Genomic DNA, 24085 nt, shown 5'->3' with positions numbered 1-24085 from the left:
ATGTTTCATTATCAAATTAATTTCCCGACAGCCTGCGCTTTTTGTGTTCAAGCTCATCTCCACTTCCAAAGAAATGGAAATCTAATTCTTTTTGATAATCATAATAAATTTGTGTAAGATTTCAGAAGGTTGGCGCCCACTTGCTTTGTGGGACCATAGATCGGGTTTCATTTTGGAGATGTCAATGTCATGTCTACTTCCTTAGAAAAGCCCACCTTTTTTTCCCATAATCATCACAATAACAATAATCGACATCGCGATACCGAATCATTTTATCTCGAGCCCGCGTGGATCTCGCTTCCTGTACGCTAGCTATCGCCTATTTGCACACACAAACAAATGACCACGTTATCAAAGGCATTTTTTAATCATTGTTTGCAAGCATACATCCCAACTTTAATTAATTTCACTATCCACTCATCTACTTTACATCACACCCAGGAAAAAGCTCTTTATTTTATGCCGTCAGAGGAAATGTAAATGACCTTATAGGATTAAGAGTCCACCTCTGCCGTTTTTTTTTTCCCGAGCTGTTTTTCTGCCCTTAGTTGTTACTGAGGTGGAGGGACCTCTTCAATCATGATGCGGGTCACAGAGTTCCATCTGGTATAAGCATCAGCAGCTTTCTTCCCCACGCAGTTTCCAACATTGATTCCTACTCGAACTGTTCCCTTGGGGGTTCTCTCACAGTAGCCTCCAATCTGAGTTGTTTTGTGTATGTTGTAGTTTGTTTTCCCTTGGTTTCTAAAAATGTGCATGAGACCATCAATGGCGAGAGGATGGCGGCATTCCACACCATTGAAAGTAAAATACCAGCGCGAACAGCAATCTAGGCAGTAACCAATCCTGAAGTCGCCATTAAACTCAACTTTCAAAGCTGTTTTGTCCGACAGCTTGTTAAAGGCACATTCCTGAAAAAAACAAACAAACAAACAAACAAACAAACAATGATTTTCCTTCCTTACCGCCATCTATAAGCCAAAGTTAGTTACAATATTGTAACAACAGAACATAAAATTGCTATTACATTAAGTGACTAATTCGTAGGATCTCTTAAATTAACTCTGTCAATATCGGTTTGTAGCTTAAAAACTGGCATAATTTAATAAGATATACTGGCATATACTGGGGATGTTCATCAATACTTGCTTGTCGTTTAAGAGAACACAATTATAGCAACATTGTTAAATACACAACTTACAAGCTGCGCTTCGCTGAGTTATTTTCTTAGATTAATCTTTTTACCTTAATCAGCCCATTGTCCTTGCCATCATTGATGTTCTTCCACGCGCATTGTTTCCAGTTTTTCTTCTGATCGTGAAAAAGTAAATGTAAAATTTTATTTTCTCTTGCGTAATAGTTGGTTGAATATTTTCAAAAATTATTCAGTTGAAATCTGTGGAGTTTAGTTTGTCTTGCGATTCACTGGAACACTATAATATCGTCACTTACTTAAGGCAGAAAATGGATTTTAAACGGTGTGTTAATTATAGCCAAACAAGGCTAGCAAAGAAACACACAGAACGCGAAATGACATAAAATTGAGGGAGATCGCAATACGATTACTTCATGTTAGAGCGAGCTTGGGCAATGTCGCACTGGAGAAGGATCAAAGAAGGATCGAAAGAAAATCGTGGACCATGCAGGAGTGTTAGAAGTGTAATCATGTGAAATGCCGAGGAAAACGCTGTACGCTGTGAATTGAAGAACTTACCGATTTTTTGGCAGAAAGCACCAAATGTGGAATCATGATGCATGATAGACTCAAGATCTTCTACAGTTCGTGTGAAGTCGGAAAGGAATCTGAAATGTAAAAACGGAAAAGAAACGCTCATTTTTTTTAACATATCCAACAAAGCGAAAATTCTGACGGCGTATAATTTGTTAATACACATTGACAAGTGAATTGGTTAAGAGGGCCATTACTAAAATAGAAAATATTTAAAACATAGACCTAACAAAACCCACATTTCAGCCTGTTGCCCTCCGCAATACTCTCCTCACAAATTATCTTGATTTTGCGACGAAGGGAAAGCTTTGATTCCAGTTACTGACAGAAATTGCTAGATGAACCTTTGGGCGTCTAACTGGGGAATCGACTCTGATGTAAAATTCACTTGACACTTACTGACTCAGTTGTTGCTCAAATGGCTGTGTTCTATTTTAAGGGTTCACTCTACAGCTCAGCTTATGGAATTCTCTACTGAATAACTTCTCGCGTCTCTTTTATGTTGGCCGGAGTATGATTGACAACCAACTGTCAAACACTCGTCAACTACTAATGTAGGCTAACGTAAGTTTTTCTATGATTGGTTGGTATCGGAATTGGTAATGAATACCTTCCCTCTATTTGATGAGGAAAATGTACCTTTCTTTAAAAGTTTTCGTTACGTTCTTCGAAGCGTCCAACCAAAATAAAGCAACAGGAGCAATATAAAATTTACAATGAACATTTGTATCAATAAAAATTACACATTGACAATCATAAGTTTGTTAAATACTTAGTTGAAGTTCCAAGCAGTGTCCAGCGTTGTTGTTTCAAAACAACAACTTTCCAAGAAGAAAGGCGGTACTACAAGTCCACGCCTATTTCCATAAATTACAGTGTACGTTTTAGAAGTTTCAGTTACCTTATTAAAAATACAGTACGTGGTTAGAGGCCAAAAAGTTTTGACATTGACAGTCACCTTCAAACGGAAAAGATTTATAGATTATTATAATTCAAATAAGTACTTTCTTGACGAAAAGATAAATTTGCCGAGAAACAGTCTAATATATATATATTTAGCCAAGCCTAAAAGCGGAGCTCCACAATTCCTTTTTTCAATAAACATTTATAGAAGTCTACTTATTGTATGAACGTAATAACCTTATGAGTTCCTCATCAATTCTGTAGTTATATAGTACATTTTTAATGCATATGCAGCTAACTGCTCATCAACTGATAACAATAAAAAAAGGAGCAAAATTACTGAATGCTGATTTGTTGCAACACAGGGCAGTTTTTCGTAATTTTCCTTTCATCAAGGGCAAATTTGCTTACTCCTTCTTAACACTTCTAAATTCCAAATCGATTTGAAAAGTGTCCCCAATTACTGCTCTGCGCTAAATATATTGACACTCAGTTAAATAAAGTGATTTATTTATTTTTCATATTATTTTAAATCACAGCTGAAATTATATGAAAATGAAATATGTTCAACCGAACAGTTTCAATTAAGTTTCAAACGCGTGCTTGCTTATTCGCAGTGTTTACTTTCATTACCATATCAATGAAAACTCACAAAATTCAAGACTTGATGCTACGAAATCTTTTTCACAAATATAATTCTGTAAATTTTTCATGGATGGAAACTATGAAAGGAATGAGAAGCAAATCACGACAGATTAAAAAGCTTAATAAGTAATATTTGTCACTAAATGAATTGAACTTTATCTTAAGTATGCATATAAAGTTTGTATCATTCTCGCGAGGAAAACAAAAGGAGATCTTCAAACGACGAACTCGACATATTTCAAAATGCTTCAAACAAGAAAATGGAGATCAGTGCAGTATTTTCTTCATTGGAAAATCACCTTTTCGTTTTTTGTCACTGTTATTTGCCCGCTTTCGTTATTTGTCAAGAAACAAACTGATAGATCGGTTGTTTTGTTTGAACAATCATGACGAAACAACTGGAAAGTAAAAATTAGGATAGTATGAGGCAACAATATCTTGATAATCGAATAATTTATTCTGAAAAGATTTTGCGCATGCCGGTTCGGAACGGAATTTAACAATTAAACCGTGTACGCCTCTTGTACGACAATCAGTTTCCTGTATCTGAGTATTACGGGCAGAAATATTTTCTCCCGATCGAACAGTAATTCGGTATATATTTCACGGCTTTTGCTTCTTAAATTTACAGGCAAAGAGTACTTTTTACCCGAGAACAATAAATTATATATTAAATCATAATCAATCAAATGACTGAAAAAATTCGTTATTTATATCAGAAAGCCGGTAAAGAAGTGGTGTAACAGTTTATTTCTGCAGTTAGTTTTGTTAACTTTCATAGGATTAGTATAGCACTAACAGGCAAACGAGCATCTCTGATAATCAGTTAAGCAGAGGTTATAATTATGAATTTTTCTCAGAGACGTTGAATTATGAAACTGGAAAAAGTTCTCTTCTTTTCATACGAAGATCTAAGTAAGAAAAGGCATAAATTTTTTCGGTTAGCATTGTGCTCATCAACGAAATAAAGGTATTTTTCAGATTATATCGAATTGGAGGATATTTTCAACGGTAAAGAGTATAAATTGTTTAAAAGTATATTAATTATTAGTCGCCACCAAGCGAATTTAAGACAAATGTTTGTTCAAGTACGTGTAGTGTACGTTTCATGAATCAATGAAGGTTTATAATAAAAACGGGATTTGAACGAATTCACGACTCCAGCATCCTGTTTCTGTTCGCTGTTTTTAATCTAGGTATTTCAACCAATTTTGTGTCCTGTAAACTTTTATCGGGCTAAGCGCGGTTCAGTTTGGAGCATTTGATAGCCATGATCACTGATGAGTTCTGTGACTTGTTTGTTTTGTCTGCAGTTTGATCGCTCAGATCATTTAAATCTGACCTCTTGTTTGTCCAGGGGCACTCAACGACAACATTAAAGTTAAACAGTTAAAATGTTGTTTCCTGCATTACCACATGATTTTATGGCCTTTCAAAAGCAAATTGGTGTAATTCTTGCACCGTTTTATCTGTTTAGATTCATTAGCTGAAAGTTTAAATTGCCGAAACTTTTAGAATCTAATTCGTTGACTTTACGAACTGCCGGTTGGCTTTCTAAAACTATGTGGCGTTTTTCGCAGTTGAACACTGATCGTATTTGTCCCTCCAGAAAGAAAAGGGCCTGTCTGCTCAGCATTTCGAAAGTTTAAAGTGAACTTTCACTACAAAAGATAACGCTAGTTTTTCTTCATAGTTCAATCCGAGTCTTTGAGGCAGGTGCTCTTTTTCCGCGCTTTTACCTTCCTTCTTGTTGGACTAAATTCATGCAGATAAATAGCAATCGGTTTTTAGTAGATCAGGGTATAACGTTCGATTAGCATTTAATTCAAGGATTGGGTTGACAGGTAAAATTTCTGAAGACATTTGTTTAGTTCTAGTGGCCGAATTTCTCCAAATGGAGTTGCAAACTCTTTCTGTAGTTGAAACCATTCTGTAAAAAATATCATTCAACTTTGGTTCTCAAGTAAACAAAGTGACATCAAATTTGGTTACGCAAGATCAATTTGCATTTGTAAACAAAACCTTTTTCGTTTTATTTTATCGATAAACTCCGGGTAAAAACATAAACCATTACCTTTAAACACGGTCAAACCAAATTTAGTCGCTTTCTTTGTGTTTTCAGAGACTGCTTGGTTGTTAATTTGGATGATTTCTTCGCTTGTCACGGATGCAAACCGGGACGCCATGTTTTCGAAATTCACGCGAGGGAGCGCGAAACTCGCGAGTTGCTTGGAGGTAAATTCGCAGTTTGACTAGCCAATCAGAGCGCACCTTCAACACTATCCACTGTTTTAGTATATACTTACATAATTTATCCTATGCCATAGAGAATACAGTCAATCAGAAAGCTAGAAATCCGTTGCAAATTCTGCGGTATGCAACGGGTAGTATTCTACGAAAACATCCCTGCGTTCCTCGCGGCCTACAAATTTTTCCCACCGAAAGAAGCCAAAAGATCGATTGAAGAGCCTGTGACAGGTCAAAATTTTCATTCAGAAAAAATTACCGTCAACAACTAAAACATGTAAAAAGAACACCCCAGTTTTGATCTTAATTTTGAATTCCTGAAACCAGACGTCGAACAGGAAAGTTAATTTAATGAGTGGCATGGGATAAATTAGTTTTGTAGTGCTTTCTCGTGGTATACCGTGAATATCCCACTCGTGACTTGATTTTTTCTTTGTATACTCACACGCCTAAAGAATCGTGTATATACTAAGCAAAATCATGTCACTCGTTGGATATTTCACGGTATACCACTCGAAAGCATTACATAACTAGCATATCCATCACTCGTACCAGGCTCCCCGTGGTTTCTGGAGTGGCTAATTACTTTGGTTTTGGTTTTACAACACTTAATTCAAAACTGGTCGCCTGGCCAAAGTGCCGGAGAACTCTGGGTGCTAGTTTAATGTGCGAGTCAATAACATGACAATGTGTGTGTCTATAACATGCCAAAGTCTATTGTGGGTTGGTTTCGCAAAAAAGGCTAACCTATATGAAAAGAACAAAGACATGGAGCAAGGAAAGTTTTAAATGTGTGAATATGAATGAAGCAAGCGAAGGTTGATGGATACAATTACTATCATTGACAAAACTCACTCTGATCCCGTTAAACTTTCTCTTCAGTTCTACATTTAATTTACCAGTTATAAGTAGCTTTGCCTCCTCATTACCCATAGAGATCCTCCATTTTCCCGTAAATTGAGGACCTTATTTGGATTCGAAAATCGTTTTGCTCACGAAAAGCCATATTGTTTAGGGGCAGGGGAGAGGGTTGAAGATAGGGGGAAGGCGATTAACACCGAGCTAATTAATGCAATCTAAAAGGTTTTATTTTCCCGAGACTTGAGTTGCGCCTGTGGGTGAAACACGTCGATTAGCCTTACGAATGTACTGTATCGCGCTTTTCGCGTTGGAATCAGCGTGATTTTATGAAAACCAAATAGTAGCACTTAGGTTGCGTTCGATTGACCGCATTTCGGAATAAGAATAAGCGGAATAGCTGTTATATTTTTCTTTTTAGGGAAAGATGGGAAGACATTTCTGCAAACTTTCGCTAACACACGATACTTTAAGAGCCATTTTGTATTCCAGGAACTCCCAAAAACCTCTTATGAGGGATTTTTTTTATCATTGTATGTATCCTTCACTTCCTGTTTAATTGCAAATCGTCTATCCGATGTTGCTTGGAAGTTGAGATGTCTAAACCTTTTCCATTCACGCAGCTGTTATTTTCTCTGACAGTTTCCCCATGAAGGGCTCCTCTTCTTGTCAAAGTTACTGCAGAAATGAACAGTTACATTATTTTCTAAACTCTCTTGTGAATAACAATTTCTTACTTCAGTCATCTGATTGACACTGATTTAATTTGTTATTTGTCCATATTTGGGTCAAAGTTCTCTTTTCCCTAAAAAATAATCTTATGCTGTTAAAATCAGTGAAATATATATGTACTTACAGTACAAGGGAATAGATTGTATATCTTGGGTAAAAGGGAAACCTTTCTCCACAAGAACCCTTCAGTTGTTTACCGAGTCCAGTGCTATTTCGATTCATGTCAAAATCTGTTCCGGACGACAACGTTCTAGTATCTGTTATAAATTATTCGCATTTCAATATCCTATTTGACTTATTTGGACTGAGCTGTTTAAAAGGAATACTGGCTGTGATATCTGAAGAAAGCTTAAGGTAACACTCCACTCTTGAATTTCATTGTTAAAACTACAAGGTTGGATCGAGGACCATAAAGGATGAATATCTTAATCATTGAAAATTTTCAAAATAGCTGACGACTAACTCAATAATATCACCGAATTTAGACAAATGTTTACTCAACAAACAGTATTTTGCAACGTAAACCAATCAAAAGGAGTTCAAGGAACTCGTTTTTGCTAGAAATAAGAAACAAAAAATAGGCTTCTTCGTTAAAGCGTTTGCCATCCAACAGTTGAAGTTTTCAAATCTTCGAACTACGCTAGAGGTCTGTAGTCTTTGAATTGTACCTGCAACCGGCGCAAACCGATCTTGTGGCAACGTTCCAGATTCACGGAAGGATACTTATAAAGAGATTTCTAAGGACAACAAACTCAAACGTTAGTTTTATTATGGATATTGTTTTTATGGTCACCATTATGATTAAGTGATGTTCACTTCTTGTTGTGAAACATCCTTCGCGCCAGTTATCAATCCGCCATTAGAATTCTTATGTTACTGTATGTGTTCGTAACTGGGAATGACCTTTTTTTTTACTCTACGTTTCATGTTTATACAAATTATTTCCAGACTACGGAGGAAGTTCAACTTTACCAGACTTGAGTGAACAATGAATTTCATCATCATTTTTCTTGCCGTGTGCATCATTCCTTCCTTGTTGTTTTCTGCCAATCAGTCGGTAAGATTTACTGATATATTTTCACAACCTTACAGTGTTTCATTTGATTTACAGGATTACCCTTCAAATGCTCTCGTTTGTACCGATTGTCTTTCCATTCTTTTCTTCCCGAAAGCGACCGTCGCGCTCTCGAGTATGCCGTCATCGCGTCTTGATCAATTTCTTTTAATGTTTTTATTCCCTGTCCCTTCAATTCACTTTTCCCCTCTTTCTTTTCGTCGCTTCTTCGGCTTCCATACAGGTTGATAACCCATAGCCTGCGTGGCAGGCGCCAGAAAGGGGAAGGGAGAGGGGGAAAATGGGCGCGCGAGAAACGCGCGGCGCGAGGGAGAGGGGAAAAGAAAGCTTCCTTTTCCCCTCTCCCTCGCGCAGCGCGTTTCTCGCGCGCCCAATTTTCCCCTCTCCCTTTCCCTTTCTAGCGCCTGCCACGCAGGCTAGATAACCCACTAAGATACAGCATTTCTTCATGAATGAAGTGAAACTTGTTAGCCAAACAATCAGTAATTATAAAGAAATCATAAGTTTACTTTCACTATTTTATTATCAGAAGGTGAACACCCAGTGCCCCCGAGTCATCAGTACTTCAGTCAGCGGTGTACCTGGCGTGCCTGGGATCTCTGGGCTGAATGGAAGAGATGGATCCAAGGGAGACCAAGGACCAGCGGGAGCAACCGATGATAAGGGACCTGTGGGACCCGAGGGACTCAAGGAAGCACAACGTTTGTCAAGCCGTCAAGAAAGACTTCAATTCGACAGATCAAACTCTGCGGCGATGTTTGCTGTTTTAAAAAAACCAATAAAAGAGAAGAAAAGCAACTGGTTTTACGGGCAACAGAAAGCTGGAGACTTTCGTGTCGCTGAGGTCATCATTTCACTGTGTATTAGAACAACTTTGAGTCATTTGATTTTGTTAAACAGTAAAAATACGTACAATGTATAAACTCACACTTCTGCTATTTTACCATCGGCTTCTTCGGTTTATTTATCGTTCGGTGTTGGCAAGCGATGCAATAAGTGTTTTATTTATGGTAAATATTCGAATTAAAGTGATAAAAATATTAAAAAGTTCAATGGTTTATCTCTCTTTTATGTTTTAGTGTAGTGATGATCTAGCTCGGATTATCCTGGTATAAATTTGGTATAAGCGGGTGTTCTGTCAGTTAGACTGTTTCTCGGCAAATTTATCTTTTCGTCAAGAATGTACTTATTTGAATAATAATAATAATCTATAAATCTTTCCGTTTGAAGGTGACTGTCAATGTCAAAACTTTTTGGTCTCTAACCACGTACTGTATTTTTAATAAGGTAACCGAAACTTCTAAACACGTACACTGTAATTTATGGAAGTAGGCGTGGACTTGTAGTACCGCCTTTCTTCTTGGAAAGTTGTTGTTTTGAAACAACAACGCTGGACACTGCTTGAAACTTCAACTAAAATTTTACAAACTTATGATTGTCAATGTGTAATTTTTATCGATAGAAATGTTCTTTGTAAATTTCATATTGCTCCCGTTGCTTTATTTTGGTTGGAGACTTCGAAGAACTTTGAAGTGGCAAGGGCAACGAAGAGACTCACAGGTTTCAATCAGCAATTTATTCACTCAAATCAAGGGATTTGGTAAAATACCTAACAGAGAAAGTACAGGAAACAACTAAGAACGGCTATAAAAAGAATAAACGCGAAAAAGACAACTGAAACCAAAAAACAGGACGACTGAAATAACACTTACCAATTGCTGGATTTAGGTGGGTGAGTGATAAAATGAAAGTGTTGAAAATATTATATACCACTGAATTTACATATAGTGCGAAAAATTGTTCAGGAAGGAATGAAGGGTGCAGGACACAATTAACACGGATAAAGATACGGAAAACAAAAACTAGATGGAAAAGTGTAAATTAACAAAAACCGCAACATCCTGGGGGGCTTCGCTGAATTTGCGGAAATTCAGCAATAAAAGCGAATCAATTAATCAGTCACTGAAAGTTCTTAGAACTAGCGCAATTCAAACTGTCCAAGAGATTTCTGAGAATAACTGTAGGCGAATGTCAATGTTACTAATCTTCTTCTTCCAGCAATACAAGTTTTGAAATCGGCCTCACAAGCGTTGAATTCTTCGTTTTGACTTCTCCAACTCGGACGCGTTGGTCGTGGCCAGGAAAGATCTTCATAACTCTGCCAAGGGGCCATCTTCCACGAGGGGAATTTTCATCCACAAGCATTACGAGATCATTGACCTTCAAGTTTCCTTTCTCGCGAACCCATTTTTGGCGTTGCTGTAAAGCTGGAACGTATTCTCTTAGCCACCGTTTCCAGAAGCAGTCAGCAAGGAATTGGGCTCTCCTCCATTGTTTTCTTCTGTAAAGATCTTCGCGAACAAACAGACCTGGGGGCAGAGCGAGATTTTTCTGTTGCAGCAGGTGGTTCGGAGTGAGTGGTTCCAGGTCGCTTGGATCATCACTGCTGGGAGTAAGCGGGCGACTGTTGAGAATGGTGACAACCTCTGCGAAGACCGTGCGTAAGGTTTCCAGTCCAACCAACGCATCTGGATTGCCAAGGATCGCCTTCATGGTCTTTCGCACACTTCGAATTAACCGTTCCCAGACCCCATTCATATGGCTCGCGGCTGGAGGCTGAAATTTCCACTGGAACATTGGACACAAGGAGCAATTAATCCCGTCCTTAATCAGCTGCTTGTTTAGATCATCCTGATTCCACTGACGAATAGAGTCGCGAATTTCCTTGTCCGCTCCGACGAAATTTGTTCCGTTATCGCTCCAGATTTCTTTGAGACACCCACGATTCGAGATGAATCTGCGGAGGGCTTGAATAAAGGCATCGGACTCTAATGAACTCACGTCTTCTATATGCACGGCGCGACTGGTAAGGCAGGTAAAAAGGCAACCGTACACCTTTTCTGAACTCCGACCACGCTTCACGTAGAATGGGCCAAAGAAGTCGACTCCTGTGTAGGTGAACGGCCGATCATAGGGAGTGAGACGTTCCTTTGGCAGGTCAGCCATCAACTGAGTCATGGGGACTTCATTTCGCGTGCGACAATCGATGCATCTTCGTAGAACATGGCGCACGAGTGACCTTGCTTGAATAATCCAGAAATGTTGTCGTATGAAGGAAAGTACGTGCTCTCGACCGGCATGCCCCAGGATTTCGTGGTAGTAGCGCACGATCAGGGTAGAAACTGGATGATCTTTAGGAAGTATCATCTGATGGGCAGCTTCGAAGGCGATAGGAGCGTGACGAATTCTTCCTCCCACGCGCACGGTTTCTTCTACGAGTACAGGAAGAAGAGTTGCGAGCTTGCTTTGACATTTAACTGGACGACCTTCGACTAAGGAATCAATCTCTTCAGCAAAGGCTTGGCGTTGTACCAACTGTACAATTTTCTTGGAAGAGCACCGTATCTCTGAAAGGGATATTCCACCTCTCTCAGTAGAAGTTCCTTTGTTCTGAACATGGTTAACGAAACGTAACAACCAGGCGACAAGAGTTAAGAGGCGAGGCCAAGATGAATAGCGACGCAGAAGCAGGTCCAGTGATGATCCACGGTCAATCACCATGACGGTTCTTTCAACTTGAACTTCACTGTCGTCTTCTGGAATATTGCCAATCCTTCTAACTGGCCAATGTTCTTCGGGCTTCAGGAGGAAACTTGGGCCAGAGAGCCAGCGGCAATTTGGGTCAAGATCATGTAGCTTCATCCCTCTGGAACCATCGTCAGCTGGGTTCAGAGATGTTGGCAAATGTCGCCATTGCTGAGGAGTCGAGGCTTCATGAATTTCGTTCACTCGATTAGCAACGAATGGCTTGAATCGCCTCTTCTCGATCGTAATGTACTGCAAGGTCGTCAAAGAGTCTGTCCAGAACGTAACACCTTGAAGGGGTATGTCAAGCTCGTCGCGTATCAGTAGATGCAAGCGTGTAGCTACCACTGCTGACTGTAACTCTAAACGCGGTATGGACCACTGTTTCAGCGGGGAATTGCGGGTCTTTCCCATAACAAAGGCGCAATGGACCTTTCCCGTATTATCAACGAGCCTTAAGTAGCCAACTGCAGCGTAACCTTTGTTGGATGCGTCAGAAAAATAGTGCATTTGGACATCGGTGATGACTCGGGTGCAAGAAAATGATTTGAAGCATCGCGGAATCTTGATGTTCGCAACAAGGGACAGAGATTCTACCCATCCATTCCACTGTGTTAGCAAAGGCTCTGGAATAGGGTCATCCTACTGGACGTCCATTCTCCATAGTTCTTGAAGAATGACTTTGACTGGGAGGAGAAACGGGCCCAAAAAACCAAGTGGATCGAATAGGGAACTAACAGTCGAAAGAATGCCACGTTTAGTTGGAGGCTTGTTCGTGGGAACAACCTTGAATTGCAAGGTATCCGAAGCTGCATCCCAGTGTAATCCAAGTGCGCGGCTGATAGGAAGTCGGCTGAGGTCGAGATTGATAGAAGGATTCGCTCGTTCCTCTTGTGGGAGGGCCTTTAAAACCTGCCTACTGTTGCTTGTGAACTTCATTAGGTAGAAGCCGCCCTCACTCAGTAGCCTGGTCAGCTGGTCTACAAGCCAAATCACCTTCTCTGTTGTCGGCGCAGATTTCAGTACATCATCAACGTAGAAATTTCTGTGTACGGTCTTGATGACTTCAGGGCTATACCGGCCTTTATTATCGTCTGCCGTCTGTCGAAGTGCCTTGTTGGCACAGCAAGGGGATGAAGTTGCTCCAAATATGTGGACAAGCATCTGATATTCCTTAGGGGGGAGATTTGAAGAAGCATTCCACCACAAGAACCTTAGGGCGTCTGCATCCTCAGGAAGAACTTTGACTTGATGGAACATCGCCTCTACGTCAGCTGTGAACGCAGTTTCTTCTTCTCGAAAGCGAATAAGTACGCCAACCAGATTATTTGTGAGATCTGGGCCATGGTACAACCGATCGTTCAGGGAAGTGCCATCAAATTTAGCGGCAGCATCAAATACCACGCGTACTTCGTTGGGCTTGTTAACGTTCAGCACCGGGTGGTGTGGTAAGTACCAAGTGATCTTGGATCTCTTAGAGGCCTCTTCTTCGTTTAGCTGTCTTGCATAACCTTTAGTAACGTAGTCATCTATGACGGAGCGGTACTTTTCCTCTAGGCCAGGATCCCGGTTAAATCTCCTTTTCAGAGCTTGAAGACGACCTTCTGCCAAGGCTCTGTTAAATGGAAGGTAGGGTACTTCCTGCCTCCAGAGAAGGCCCATCTGGTAATGGCCGTCAACCTTAGAGATTGTGTTCTCTATCATCTTCAGCGCCTTTCGATCCTCAACAGACATTGGCCCAAAGGCTTCTTTTCTTCTTCTTCCAACTGTCGGTTGAGAGAAACATCTTCAGAAGAAGCATGATGCAGGTTAAACTGACGTCTACCGTCTACACTGCCGGAACCGCCAAGGATACTCCAGCCAAGGCAGGATCGTATCGCGAAGGGCTCATTAGGACTTCCTTTTCTAACTTCCAACGGAATAAAGGCTTCCTGGATGTTCGTTCCAATAAGGATAGAAACCTTCTTTCTTTCTACTTCGGGAAAAGGAACTTGACACAAATGCGACCACTGCTCCATCTTCTTGCGTGCTGTTACATGCTTAAGCGGGATGGTAAGGTCTCGTACAGCCCATGCATTGCGCACAGTAATCTGGTGTGAGTGCTGATCATCAACTATTCAAGCTATTTTGAAGTCAACCTTTACTCCATTCTCCTGTTTGTCTCTTTGGCTTACTGTGGAAAGGAGGAGTTGTCCCACTTCGCCTTGAATACCAAGCTGATTGACGAGGGATGGGTCGATCATAGTGACGTCGGAGCCGGAGTCGATCAAGCCGTAAGTGGTTGTATATCGTCCATCGTTGGCGATGATCTTGAGGGGCATGATCTGCAGGTAAATCTCAGAGGATTCGGCCAAGGTTGCAGTAGCGCACGTGCTCGAGGGAGCATCTTAGTCGCTTGGCAGGACAGTAGGCATGGTTGGGATGACTGTGACTTCAGTGTTGTTAGTGTGATGATCAGCGTTTTCTCGGGATGGACCTGACAGGTGAAGCAAAGTGTGGTGAGACCTTCCACAACCAGGTACCCTACAACGCATCGGCGACTTGCACGAACTGGCCGTGTGTTCTGTAGAGTTGATGCAGTTGAAGGAAATCCGCTTTCTGTTGACTAAGGCCCTCCTCTCCTCGACGGGCTTGGACTTGAATACCCCGCAGCGATAGAGTGGGTGGTACTGAACACACAAGGGGCAAATGCTTGCTTTAGTGTCTTTATTGATCGCAAGTCTGCTGGCCTCCCTAGAGGTACTTGTGGTAAGAGTGGTAAGGTGACGCAGATGAGACTTGTCTCGATCTTCAATTCGATTGTGTGACTTCACCTCAGAAGAAGTTGTGAAAAACGGATGATTAGCCAAATCAGCTCGGTCATTCAGGAACTCAACAATGTCTTTGAATGTGGGGATAATTCTTCCTTGGCGTTGAAGCTTCTTCAAATGCTCTCGAAACTTGTCTTGGAGCCATTTGGGTAACCTTAGTATCACTTTCTCGAGATTGTCAGTGTTCATTTCTCCTAAACAGTTCATAGATCCGAGGGTATCATACATGACTTGTGCCATATCTGCATAGCGTTGGAGACCTTCCTTGTCTTGAGATGCGATGGGGGGACCTTTAGTCAGAGTGTCGACGCAAGCTCTTACGATCTTAAAGGGTTGACCAAAACGACTTTGCAGGACTTCTAACGCCTTGGTTAAACCTCCTGGCAAGGCCTCGTACCTTTGCACAGCTCTAAGAGCAGGGCCCTCGAGAAACTGCAACAGGCGAGCCATCTTAGTCTGTTCATCCAATACCTTCGATTCTACCATCTGGTGAAACCTCTGTCTGAATAGTGGATATCTCTCAGGGGAGCCATCAAACTTAAGCACTTGTAGTGGAGGTAGACCTTGATCGGCACTAATTCTTTCTATTGTGGTAGCAAAAGTTGCAAGGAAGCTTTCACCCATTGGCTGAAGAGAAGGTGGAAGATGTCCTGAAGTTGCGTGACAAGGCAGGAGAACTGGACCATAGGCTTGTGCTGCATGTGTGAATATCGGACCTGCATTGTAGGGCGGTTGGTAAGAAAACAGGGAGACACCCGGGTACATGGCAGGAACACACGAGCTAGCGCGTGGAGACTCGGGAAGATACGACGACAGCAACATTGAGGCAGACATAGCAGGAACCACAGAAGCACGCGTAGGCATCGGTGGGAAATCAGGAACACACGTGGGGTACGCAGGTAACGTGGAGACGCGCGAGGACACCACAGGAACTGCAGAGGCTTGCAAGGAAGCACACGTAGGCATGGGTGGAAAATCTGTAGGACGCGTAGAGTGCGCAGGTAACGAGGAGACGCGCGAGGACACCACGGGAACTGCAGAGGCTTGCAAGGAAGCACACGTAGGCATGGGTGGAAAATCTGTAAGACACGTAGAGTACGCAGGTAACGAGGAGACGCGCGAGGACACCACGGGAACTGCAGAGGCTTGCAAGGGAGCACACGTAGGCATGGGTGGAAAATCTGTAGGACGCGTAGAGTGCGCAGGTAACGAGGAGACGCGCGAGGACACCACGGGAACTGCAGGGGCTTGAAAGGACGTGGCAGAAAATTCAGGAAAACGTGAAGTGGGCGCAGGCAACGTTGATCCACGCGAGGACGTGTCGGGAAGAACAGAGACACGCGAAGACGTGACATGGCCGGTCGAGACTCTCGTGGATGAGACGGAACACGTGGTTGGAGAAAATGGCTGCGTGGAGCAAACCTGCGCGATCGACCCTAATTGCGTGGAAACAGCTTGAGGGTAGACAACTTGCGGACCAGCGTCGGATACGCTTGTAAAGTTTTCGTCAATGTCAAAATTTCTGTTAAAACTATGCCGCTCAGGTGATTTTTCCTCCAACTGCAGACAAGAAAACTCGCGCTCTGCTAACTTGAACTCCAAATCTGCCAACTCTGTCCTTTCCCGAGCTTCCTCTGCCTCTTTTTCGGCGTCGAGCTTCGCTAGTTCTAGTTGATGTTGAAATTCGAATTGTTTTTGTTTCATTTCAAGCTCCAATAACTTGACTTTCATTGCTATTGTCCTCGATCGTTTTTGCTCAGTTTGTTTTTCGACTAGAGCCGCTTTTTCTGCCGCGATTTTGGCTTCGCGAAGTCTCGAGCTCGCTGCACTTAACTTGGAAATTCGACTGCTCTGCGATTTCACCGATCCTCGAGGCGATGAAGTGTTGACACGGGGTAATTCTTCTGACACTTGTTTATTAAAATACGAAGCAGCTTCGATCGCGAAATGTTCGATCCTTTCATCATACAGACGTTTTCTGACCTCTTGAGCCTCGTTAACGCCCTGGATTTCGTGAAGTTCCACGCTGCTGTCACTGAGAAGAGCTTTGGTCCGCGCGACGTTGTCTCCATAATTCCTAAATGCATCAGACAAGGTGGCTTGCAGATTCCGCACTTGCACCAAGTTAGAAAAGTCCGCGAGTAAATCATCAATTCGAGCACACACTTTAGACATTGTGGCGACATAGCCTCCTGCAGACCGTTTTAGACTGTTCAGCTTTTCGCGTACAACTCCTTCTTGGTCCTGTAGCGAATTAGGCATTCTACTCCTGGAACTCGCTCGGATGGAACTTGCATTATCAGCTTCGATACCGTCCATGATCTTCAACTGGTATTTTACAATGAAGTGGCAAGGGCCACGAAGAGACTCACAGGTTTCAATCAGCAATTTATTCACTCAAATCAAGGGATTTGGTAAAATACCTAACAGAGAAAGTACAGGAAACAACTAAGAACGGCTATAAAAAGAATAAACGCGAAAAAGACAACTGAAACCAAAAAACAGGACGACTGAAATAACACTTACCAATTGCTGGATTTAGGTGGGTGAGTGATAAAATGAAAGTGTTGAAAATATTATATACCACTGAATTTACATATAGTGCGAAAAATTGTTCAGGAAGGAATGAAGGGTGCAGGACACAATTAACACGGATAAAGATACGGAAAACAAAAACTACATGGAAAAGTGTAAATTAACAAAAACCGCAACAAACTTAACGAAAACTTTTAAAGAAAGGTACATTTTCCTCATAAGGAAAAGGAAAGAGAAGGTATTCATTACCAATTCCGATACCAACCAATCATAGAAAGGCTTACGTTAGCCTACATAAGTAGTTGACGAGTGTTTGACGGTAGGTTGTCAATCATACTCCGGCCAACATAAAAGAGACGCGAGAGGTTATTCAGTAGAGAATTCTGTAAGCTGGGCTGTAGAGTGAACCCTTAAAATAGAACACAACTATTTGAACAACAACTGAGTCAGTGAGTGTCAAGTAAATTTTACATCAGAGCCGATTCTCAAGTTAGAAGCCCAAAGGTTGATCTAACAATTTCTGTCAGTAACTGGAATCAAAGCTTTCCCTTCGTCGCAAAATCAAGAAAATTTGTGAGGAGAGTATTGCGGAGGGCAACAGGCTGAAATGTGAATTTTGTCAGGTCTATGTTTTAAATATTTTCTATTTTAGTAATGGCCCCCTTGACCGATTCATTTGTGTATTAGCAAATTATACGCCGTCAGAATTTTCGCTTTGTTCGATGTTTTAAAAAATGACGGTTTTTATGTCCGTTTTTACATTTCAGATTCCTTCCCGACTTCACAAGGACAGTAGACAATGAATTTCAAAATCGTTTTGCTTGCTGCGTGCATCATGATTCCACATTTGGTGCTTTCTGCCAATAAATCGGTAAGTTCTTCGATTCACAGCGTGCAGTGTTTTCCTCAGTATTTCACGTGATCGCACTTCTAACACTCCTGCATGGACCGTGATTTTTTTTCGATGCTTCTTTGATCCTTCTCCTGTGCGACATGTCCCCAAGCTCGCTCTAATATGAAATAATCTCATTGCGATCACCTTCAATTTTTTGTCATTTCGCGTTCTTTGCTAGACTCGTTTGGCTATAACACACAGTTTAAAATCTATTTCCTACGATATTGTAGCGTTCCAGTGCATCGCAAGACAAAATAAATTCCACAGACTTTAACTGGATAATTTTTGAAAATATTCAACCAACTATTACGCATGAGAAAATAAAATTTTACTGTTACTTTTTCATGATCAGAAGAGAAACTGGAAACAATGCGCGTGGAAGGCTTTGAATGATAACAAGGACAGTGGGCTGATTAAGGTAAGAAGGTTAATCTAAGAAACTAACTCAGCGAAGCGCAGCCTGTACTAAGTTGTGCATTTAACAATCTTGCTATAATTGTGTTCTCTTTAAGTGCATATGACAGATTTTTTTTATTTGCTTGATCGAATCTTCATGTCGTTCTTGTATGAAAATCGAAAAAATAAAGTCGCTATCGATTTTTCTTCCCCTCGTTTGAGGCGGACAAATACGTGTAATTTCACTTCCGGTTGTGTACAAAACCGCACAAGGCGGGAAACTGGGGATAGTGGGCCTGTGACGTCAATACAAGAACGTTGCTTTCGCGGGTTTCAGTGTTTTTCTTGGTATTTTGCCCGTTCCTCGATTTTATCGACCGAAAGTTGAGCAAGAATATTCAACTAGAGATCGTCGTTTGCATCGCCATTCGGTAAGATTTATCTCACCTCTCATAGTTGAAATGTGTGCACTTGAGCAGCACCATGTTTTCTTCCTTCGCACAAGAAAAACACTGAAACCCGCGAAAGCAGCGTTCTTGTATTGACGTCATATGCCCACTATCCCCAGTTTCTCACCTTGCGCAGTTTTGTACACAACCGGAAGTGAAATTTCACTTATTTGTCCGCCTCAAACGAGGGGAAGAAAAATCGATAGCGAATTTATTTTTTCGATTTTCGTAGGAGAACGACATGAAGATTCAATCAAGCGAATAAAAAAAAAAAAATCTGTCTTATACACTTTAAACGACAGGCAAGCATTGATGAACATCCCCAATATATGCTCTATATCTTAGTAAATTATGCCAGTTTTTAAGCTACAAACCGATATTGACCGAGTTAATTTAAGAGATCCTACGAATTATTCACTTCAGAAATTAGCAATTTTATGTTCTGTTCTTACAATATTGTAACTTAACTTTGGCTTATAGATGGCGGCAAACAAGGAAAATCGTTGGTTTTGATTTCGTTTAAGGACTGTGCCTTTAAAAAGCTTTCGGATAAAACAGCTTTGATAGTCGAGTACAATGGCGACTTCAGGATTGCTTAGTGCCTAGATTTCCAGCAATATCTTTTATACCATTAATATTTCATTGCTTTTTCCCTTGAAAGGAATGTGTCTTTGTCAAAAAGAAGGCCAAAACAGCATTGAAGGTCGAGTTTGATGGCGATTTCAGGGTAGCGTTCTGCGACGCTCGCTGTAAGCGTTGGTATTTCACCTTCAATGACGTGGAATGTTCCAAACCAGTCACCATCGACGCGGTTGATGTTCTCAATGAGAACAATGGCGGAACAAAAACCAACATTCACAAGCACAGTCACATCGGAGGATACTGTGAGGGGATTGGCAAAGGAACCGTTCGCGTCGGATTTATGGTTGGAGACTGTCCAGGATACAAGACCGGCTCTGACGCGTACGCTGGGTACATCTCCACCAATCGCATCCTGATCGAGGAAGTCCCTCCGCCCCAGTAGCTGTAGGAGCATGACAGTCAGTCAGTCATGGATCAAGAAGACACCTTAGCTTAGTTTGGGTTCGCTATTACGAAAAGCAAGGCGTTTATATTTGATCTAAATTTTCGGGGAGCTAACACATTTTGTAAGGAACTAGGCCTTAAGAAAAAATAAAAATGGGTTTAATGGTTTATCGTTTAGCGTTTTCAGCTAAATATCGCTCATTAACTCAAAGAAGTACCATATTACCGACCAGAACTTTAAGCACATACAAAAACGAAAAAAGAAAAAAATGTCTTGAACATCCATTATTTTATCTTTTCTCGCTTTAACGTAAAAATGCTTTTCAGTCCCTTTCAAAAATTTCCTTTTACCAGTACCTAAAATAACGCATTTAACTAAATGAATAGATATTTTAAAGAAAGGAATTGCAACTCTATCATGGAAAGCAAGAGCAAAGAGAGCCGGTTTAGGAGTCAACGATGATTAGTTTTAGCCAATCAGTTTTTTCCTGATTGGTTAGCGCACTTTGCGCAGGTTTTCTGTACGTTTAAAGCTGAGCGCAGATATTCAAAGCAAAGCCAAAAGAAAACACAAATTATTTCTGGCATTTAAACGTTGAAAAGTTGAAAGGCGCGTAAAATATGCTTATAGTAGACAACATTACCAGCTTTTCAGTGAAAAAAAAAAAAGCTATGTTATACATGCTCATATGCGACCTGCTTTTAGACAAACATGGGGACGAACTCGGGGAATAATTAAATTGCAATCAGGTCTGAGTTTTACCGATTCCAGCCGGAGGACTCTCAACTTGAAAAATTTCACCTGTAGCTTAAAAATTTCCGTTGAGCACAATATTAAATGAAATATCAACGGCATACTTCATTGAGACTAGACTAGAACGAAGGTTCTTTCTGTATTTGACAGTGAATGAAACTCTGTCGTGCATAAGCTTGCAGAAAGTTTCAATCCCTTAGTCTACCTTTGTGGTCTTTTGAGTAAATTGTTGCTTCACTGTACGTGCCGGTCACACGAGTGTTTCTTTTCCTTTAAAAAGGAGACGCTGTTCGTCAAAACAGTCGTATTTCAAGCTTCCTGTGAAGACTGCTCATGTAGCTACCGTTGCACAGGCGATAGATTGGCAATGCAGCAATCACCCCAGTCATTCGTCGCTCGAAACTCACTTCTTGCGTTTGCTTCCTTGCGATTTTCACCTCCTGCGCCGCCCGTGAGGGTTCTAAATTTTATCGCCCCTGAATCTGGCGACGCAATATTTTTCAGAAAATCGCATCGCCTGTACATTGGGAAGAAATCGTCCGTTTAGGCGCGGTAATGATAGCGAAGAATCAGGAATTAACACACTTTCAGTTTCATATATAGTCATCCTTTGTCCAGATCTAAGATCCTTCGATTAATTTTTCAACATACATACTCCATTGGCTCCTGCTCCGCGGCTTTTCCGCACTTAAACATTTGTTTTCTGTGTACGTTTTTTCGGCCTACTTTATTTGAACAACTGCATGGACTGGTTTCAACTGATTTCAAAAACCATCAGCAAAAAACTTGAAGAAAGGATGTCATGATTTCTATTTAAAACATTTACGATGCGATTTAAAAGTTGAATTGTGAAATTACAAAATTGCTATTGCAACGTCTCAGTGCCAAGATGGCGTCCCGGTTTAAAGATGTTATGGATGAAAGAAGTTACGGCATTAAAAAACGCTACCGAAAACCTAAATACGCGAAAGAGCACAATTAACTGGGTGAGTGTTTTTGAGAACTGGTGTGATGAAAATGGCCCTGACAAAAACCCTGAGACGGTTTGTCCTGAGCAGTTGGATAAAGAAATCGAGCAGTTTTTTGCCTGCGTGTGTAGACAAGACGGAACCGACCACGATTGTGAGCGTAATTTGTCACCCATGACATAAAAGGTAATCAAATGGCATACTCGTGAAATAAGGAAATAATTTCACTTGCGTTTTGTCAAAATTCTAATAATTTCTCGAGCCTTTAGGCGAGTTTTGATTACATATACAAATAACATTTAACTGTTTAACTTTAATATTGTCGTTGAGTGCCCCATAACAATCAAGAGGTCAGATTCAAATAAAGCGATCAAACAGCAGACAAAACAAACAAGCCACAGAACTCATAATCACTATAAAATACTCCAAAACGTGCTTAGTCCGACACAAGTTTACAAGACCCAAAATTGATTGAAATACCTAGATCAAAAATAGCGAACAAAAAAACAGTCGTGCATCAGTACGTTCAAATCCCGTTTAAATTATAAACCTTCATTAATTCATTAAACTTAAATTCGATTGCTGGCGACCAATATACTTTTGAACAATTTATTCTCTTTTCCGTTGAACATATCCCTAATAATTTCGATATAATCTCAAATCTCTTTATTTTGTTGATGAGTACAATGCTGCCGAGAAAAATAACACCTTTACTCACTAAGACCTTCGTATTAAAACGAGAGCTGAATATTTCGAAATTCATAGATCAACTTCTCTGAGAAATTAGTTATAGTTATAAGGTCTGCTGTCAAATTATCAGAGATGCTCTTTTAAAAGAAGCCTGTTAGTGCAACACTAATTCTATGAAATTGAACAAAACTAACTGCAAAAATAAACTGTTACACCACTTCTTTACCTTTCTGATATAAATAACGATTTTTTTCAGTCATTTGATTGATATTGATTTAACATATCATTTATTTTTCTCGCCGCGTCCAAAGCTCTCTTTGCCATTAAAGTTATGAAGCAAAAGCCGTGAAATATTGTCGAATAACAGTTCGATTGAGAGAAAATATTTCTGCCCGAAATATTCAGATACAGGAAACATTTTCGTACAAGAGGCGTACACTGTTTACTCGTTAAAATCCGTTCCGGACCAAATCTTTTCAGAATAATATTCTATCATGTTATCGATATGTTCTCAGTTAATCTCTTCAGAAGTAATTTACCGTGTGAAGATCTGGAAAAATCATATTTTCAATCTAGAAGGGTTAACACATATTCACATTCATTGCCTGAAAAAGAAAGCTGATAGTACAAGGTTGGATCGAGAAACGTAAAAATACAAATTAGGAAACTCCCGCTAACTGTTGATGATAGAATTAAAATTAAGCCAACGTTTAGTCAACAGACAGCCTTTTGTCATGTCAACCAATCAGAGGGAGTTTAGGGAACTCGTTTTTGCCAGAAACAAGACACCAAAAATAGTCTTCTTCGGTAAAGCATTTTGACACCTCAGCGGATTTCAAACTGATTTCGGACTCATTCATCTCTCGCTGTTACAGGCGTAAATTGATCTTAGGGCTGTGAATTTTAAATCTAATAAAAAGTCTTAAAAAAGAAATATGTCTACACACTTGCGAAATTCACAGTGAACAAAACTAATCTCGATTCCACGGAAAAAAAGAAAAGCCCTGGGATCGAATTTGGGAGCACGAACTTGACAAGGTTGACAAGCCACATTCTAAAACTTTGAACACAATGCGTTCAATAAATATTATTATTGAAAAACGTGGGAAAGGGCGTTTGAAGACTCCTTTTCGTTTCCACGTGAACCGTGAGAATGATTCAAACTCTATATTCATACTCAAGATAAAATTCTTTTGATTTTAATTTATTTGTGTTAAGATTTCGCCCATGGCCTTCGTTCCCCAGAATTGTCTTCTGCGTTCGGCCTAACTTAGTCTTTAGATCGGTGTTTTAAAATTCGTCGGCTGAACAACTGAACCCCTACTTCTTTTTTGCTTCCTGGTGATGATGGTAATCGGACGCTCATTTCCATTTGCAGCATTCTGAGTTCGTCGTCTAAAGAGACGCCCTACCCGTTTGCCATTACAAACCGATAAAAAATAAGATAGACACTAATAGAAAAAAAAAAAAAAAGATTTCTATATACTGCTCCTTTCATCTTCCTTATCGGCTCGATCCAAGAACAATTCACAGTATGCGATTTCTGGTTAGGTGTAATTGGATAAATCAAATTCAGCAAGTGAATTCATTATGGTGCTGATCTATTTTCACGCTACCCGTCAAATTGCATTTTAATGAAACTGACCCCCTGCTAAACAAACTAACTTGTCTCAAACTTGTCACTGTGACTGATTTTTATTCCTGAGGTTTGTAATACTTTCTAACAATTCAGTGTCTTTGTGTCATTGGACGTTTCACTTTTGTATCATTTCAGTTATATTTTATTCC

The 24085-nt window shown here is 40.5% G+C and overlaps 3 protein-coding genes across 3 annotated transcripts in view; 1 reads left to right on the top strand and 2 right to left on the bottom strand.

The window, feature by feature from the left end:
* Positions 1-24085, bottom strand: part of LOC146480615 (uncharacterized) — an 85645-nt gene that overhangs the window by 5313 nt on the left and 56247 nt on the right. The gene's annotated exons all lie outside the window — the stretch shown is intronic.
* LOC146480624 (collagen triple helix repeat-containing protein 1-like) lies at positions 370-1750 on the bottom strand. Its single transcript, XM_085109885.1, has 3 exons — positions 1715-1750; positions 1246-1311; positions 370-911 (listed from the first exon to the last, which is right to left on the bottom strand). The coding sequence occupies exons 1-3, from the start codon at positions 1748-1750 to the stop codon at positions 552-554; spliced, it is 462 nt and encodes a 153-aa protein (XP_084966011.1). The 3' UTR covers positions 370-551.
* Positions 17922-19997, top strand: LOC146480623 (collagen triple helix repeat-containing protein 1-like). Its single transcript, XM_085109884.1, has 3 exons — positions 17922-17990; positions 18367-18432; positions 19521-19997. Exons 1-3 carry the CDS (start codon positions 17955-17957, stop codon positions 19881-19883), a joined length of 465 nt encoding a protein of 154 aa, XP_084966010.1. The 5' UTR covers positions 17922-17954; the 3' UTR covers positions 19884-19997.

Source organism: Pavona decussata, unplaced genomic scaffold, assembly GCF_977016875.1.
Source record: "Pavona decussata unplaced genomic scaffold, jaPavDecu1.1 SCAFFOLD_53, whole genome shotgun sequence".
NCBI lineage: Eukaryota > Metazoa > Cnidaria > Anthozoa > Scleractinia > Agariciidae > Pavona > Pavona decussata.
Note: the sequence above shows the minus strand (reverse complement) of the source record. Positions and strands in the feature narration are given on the sequence as shown.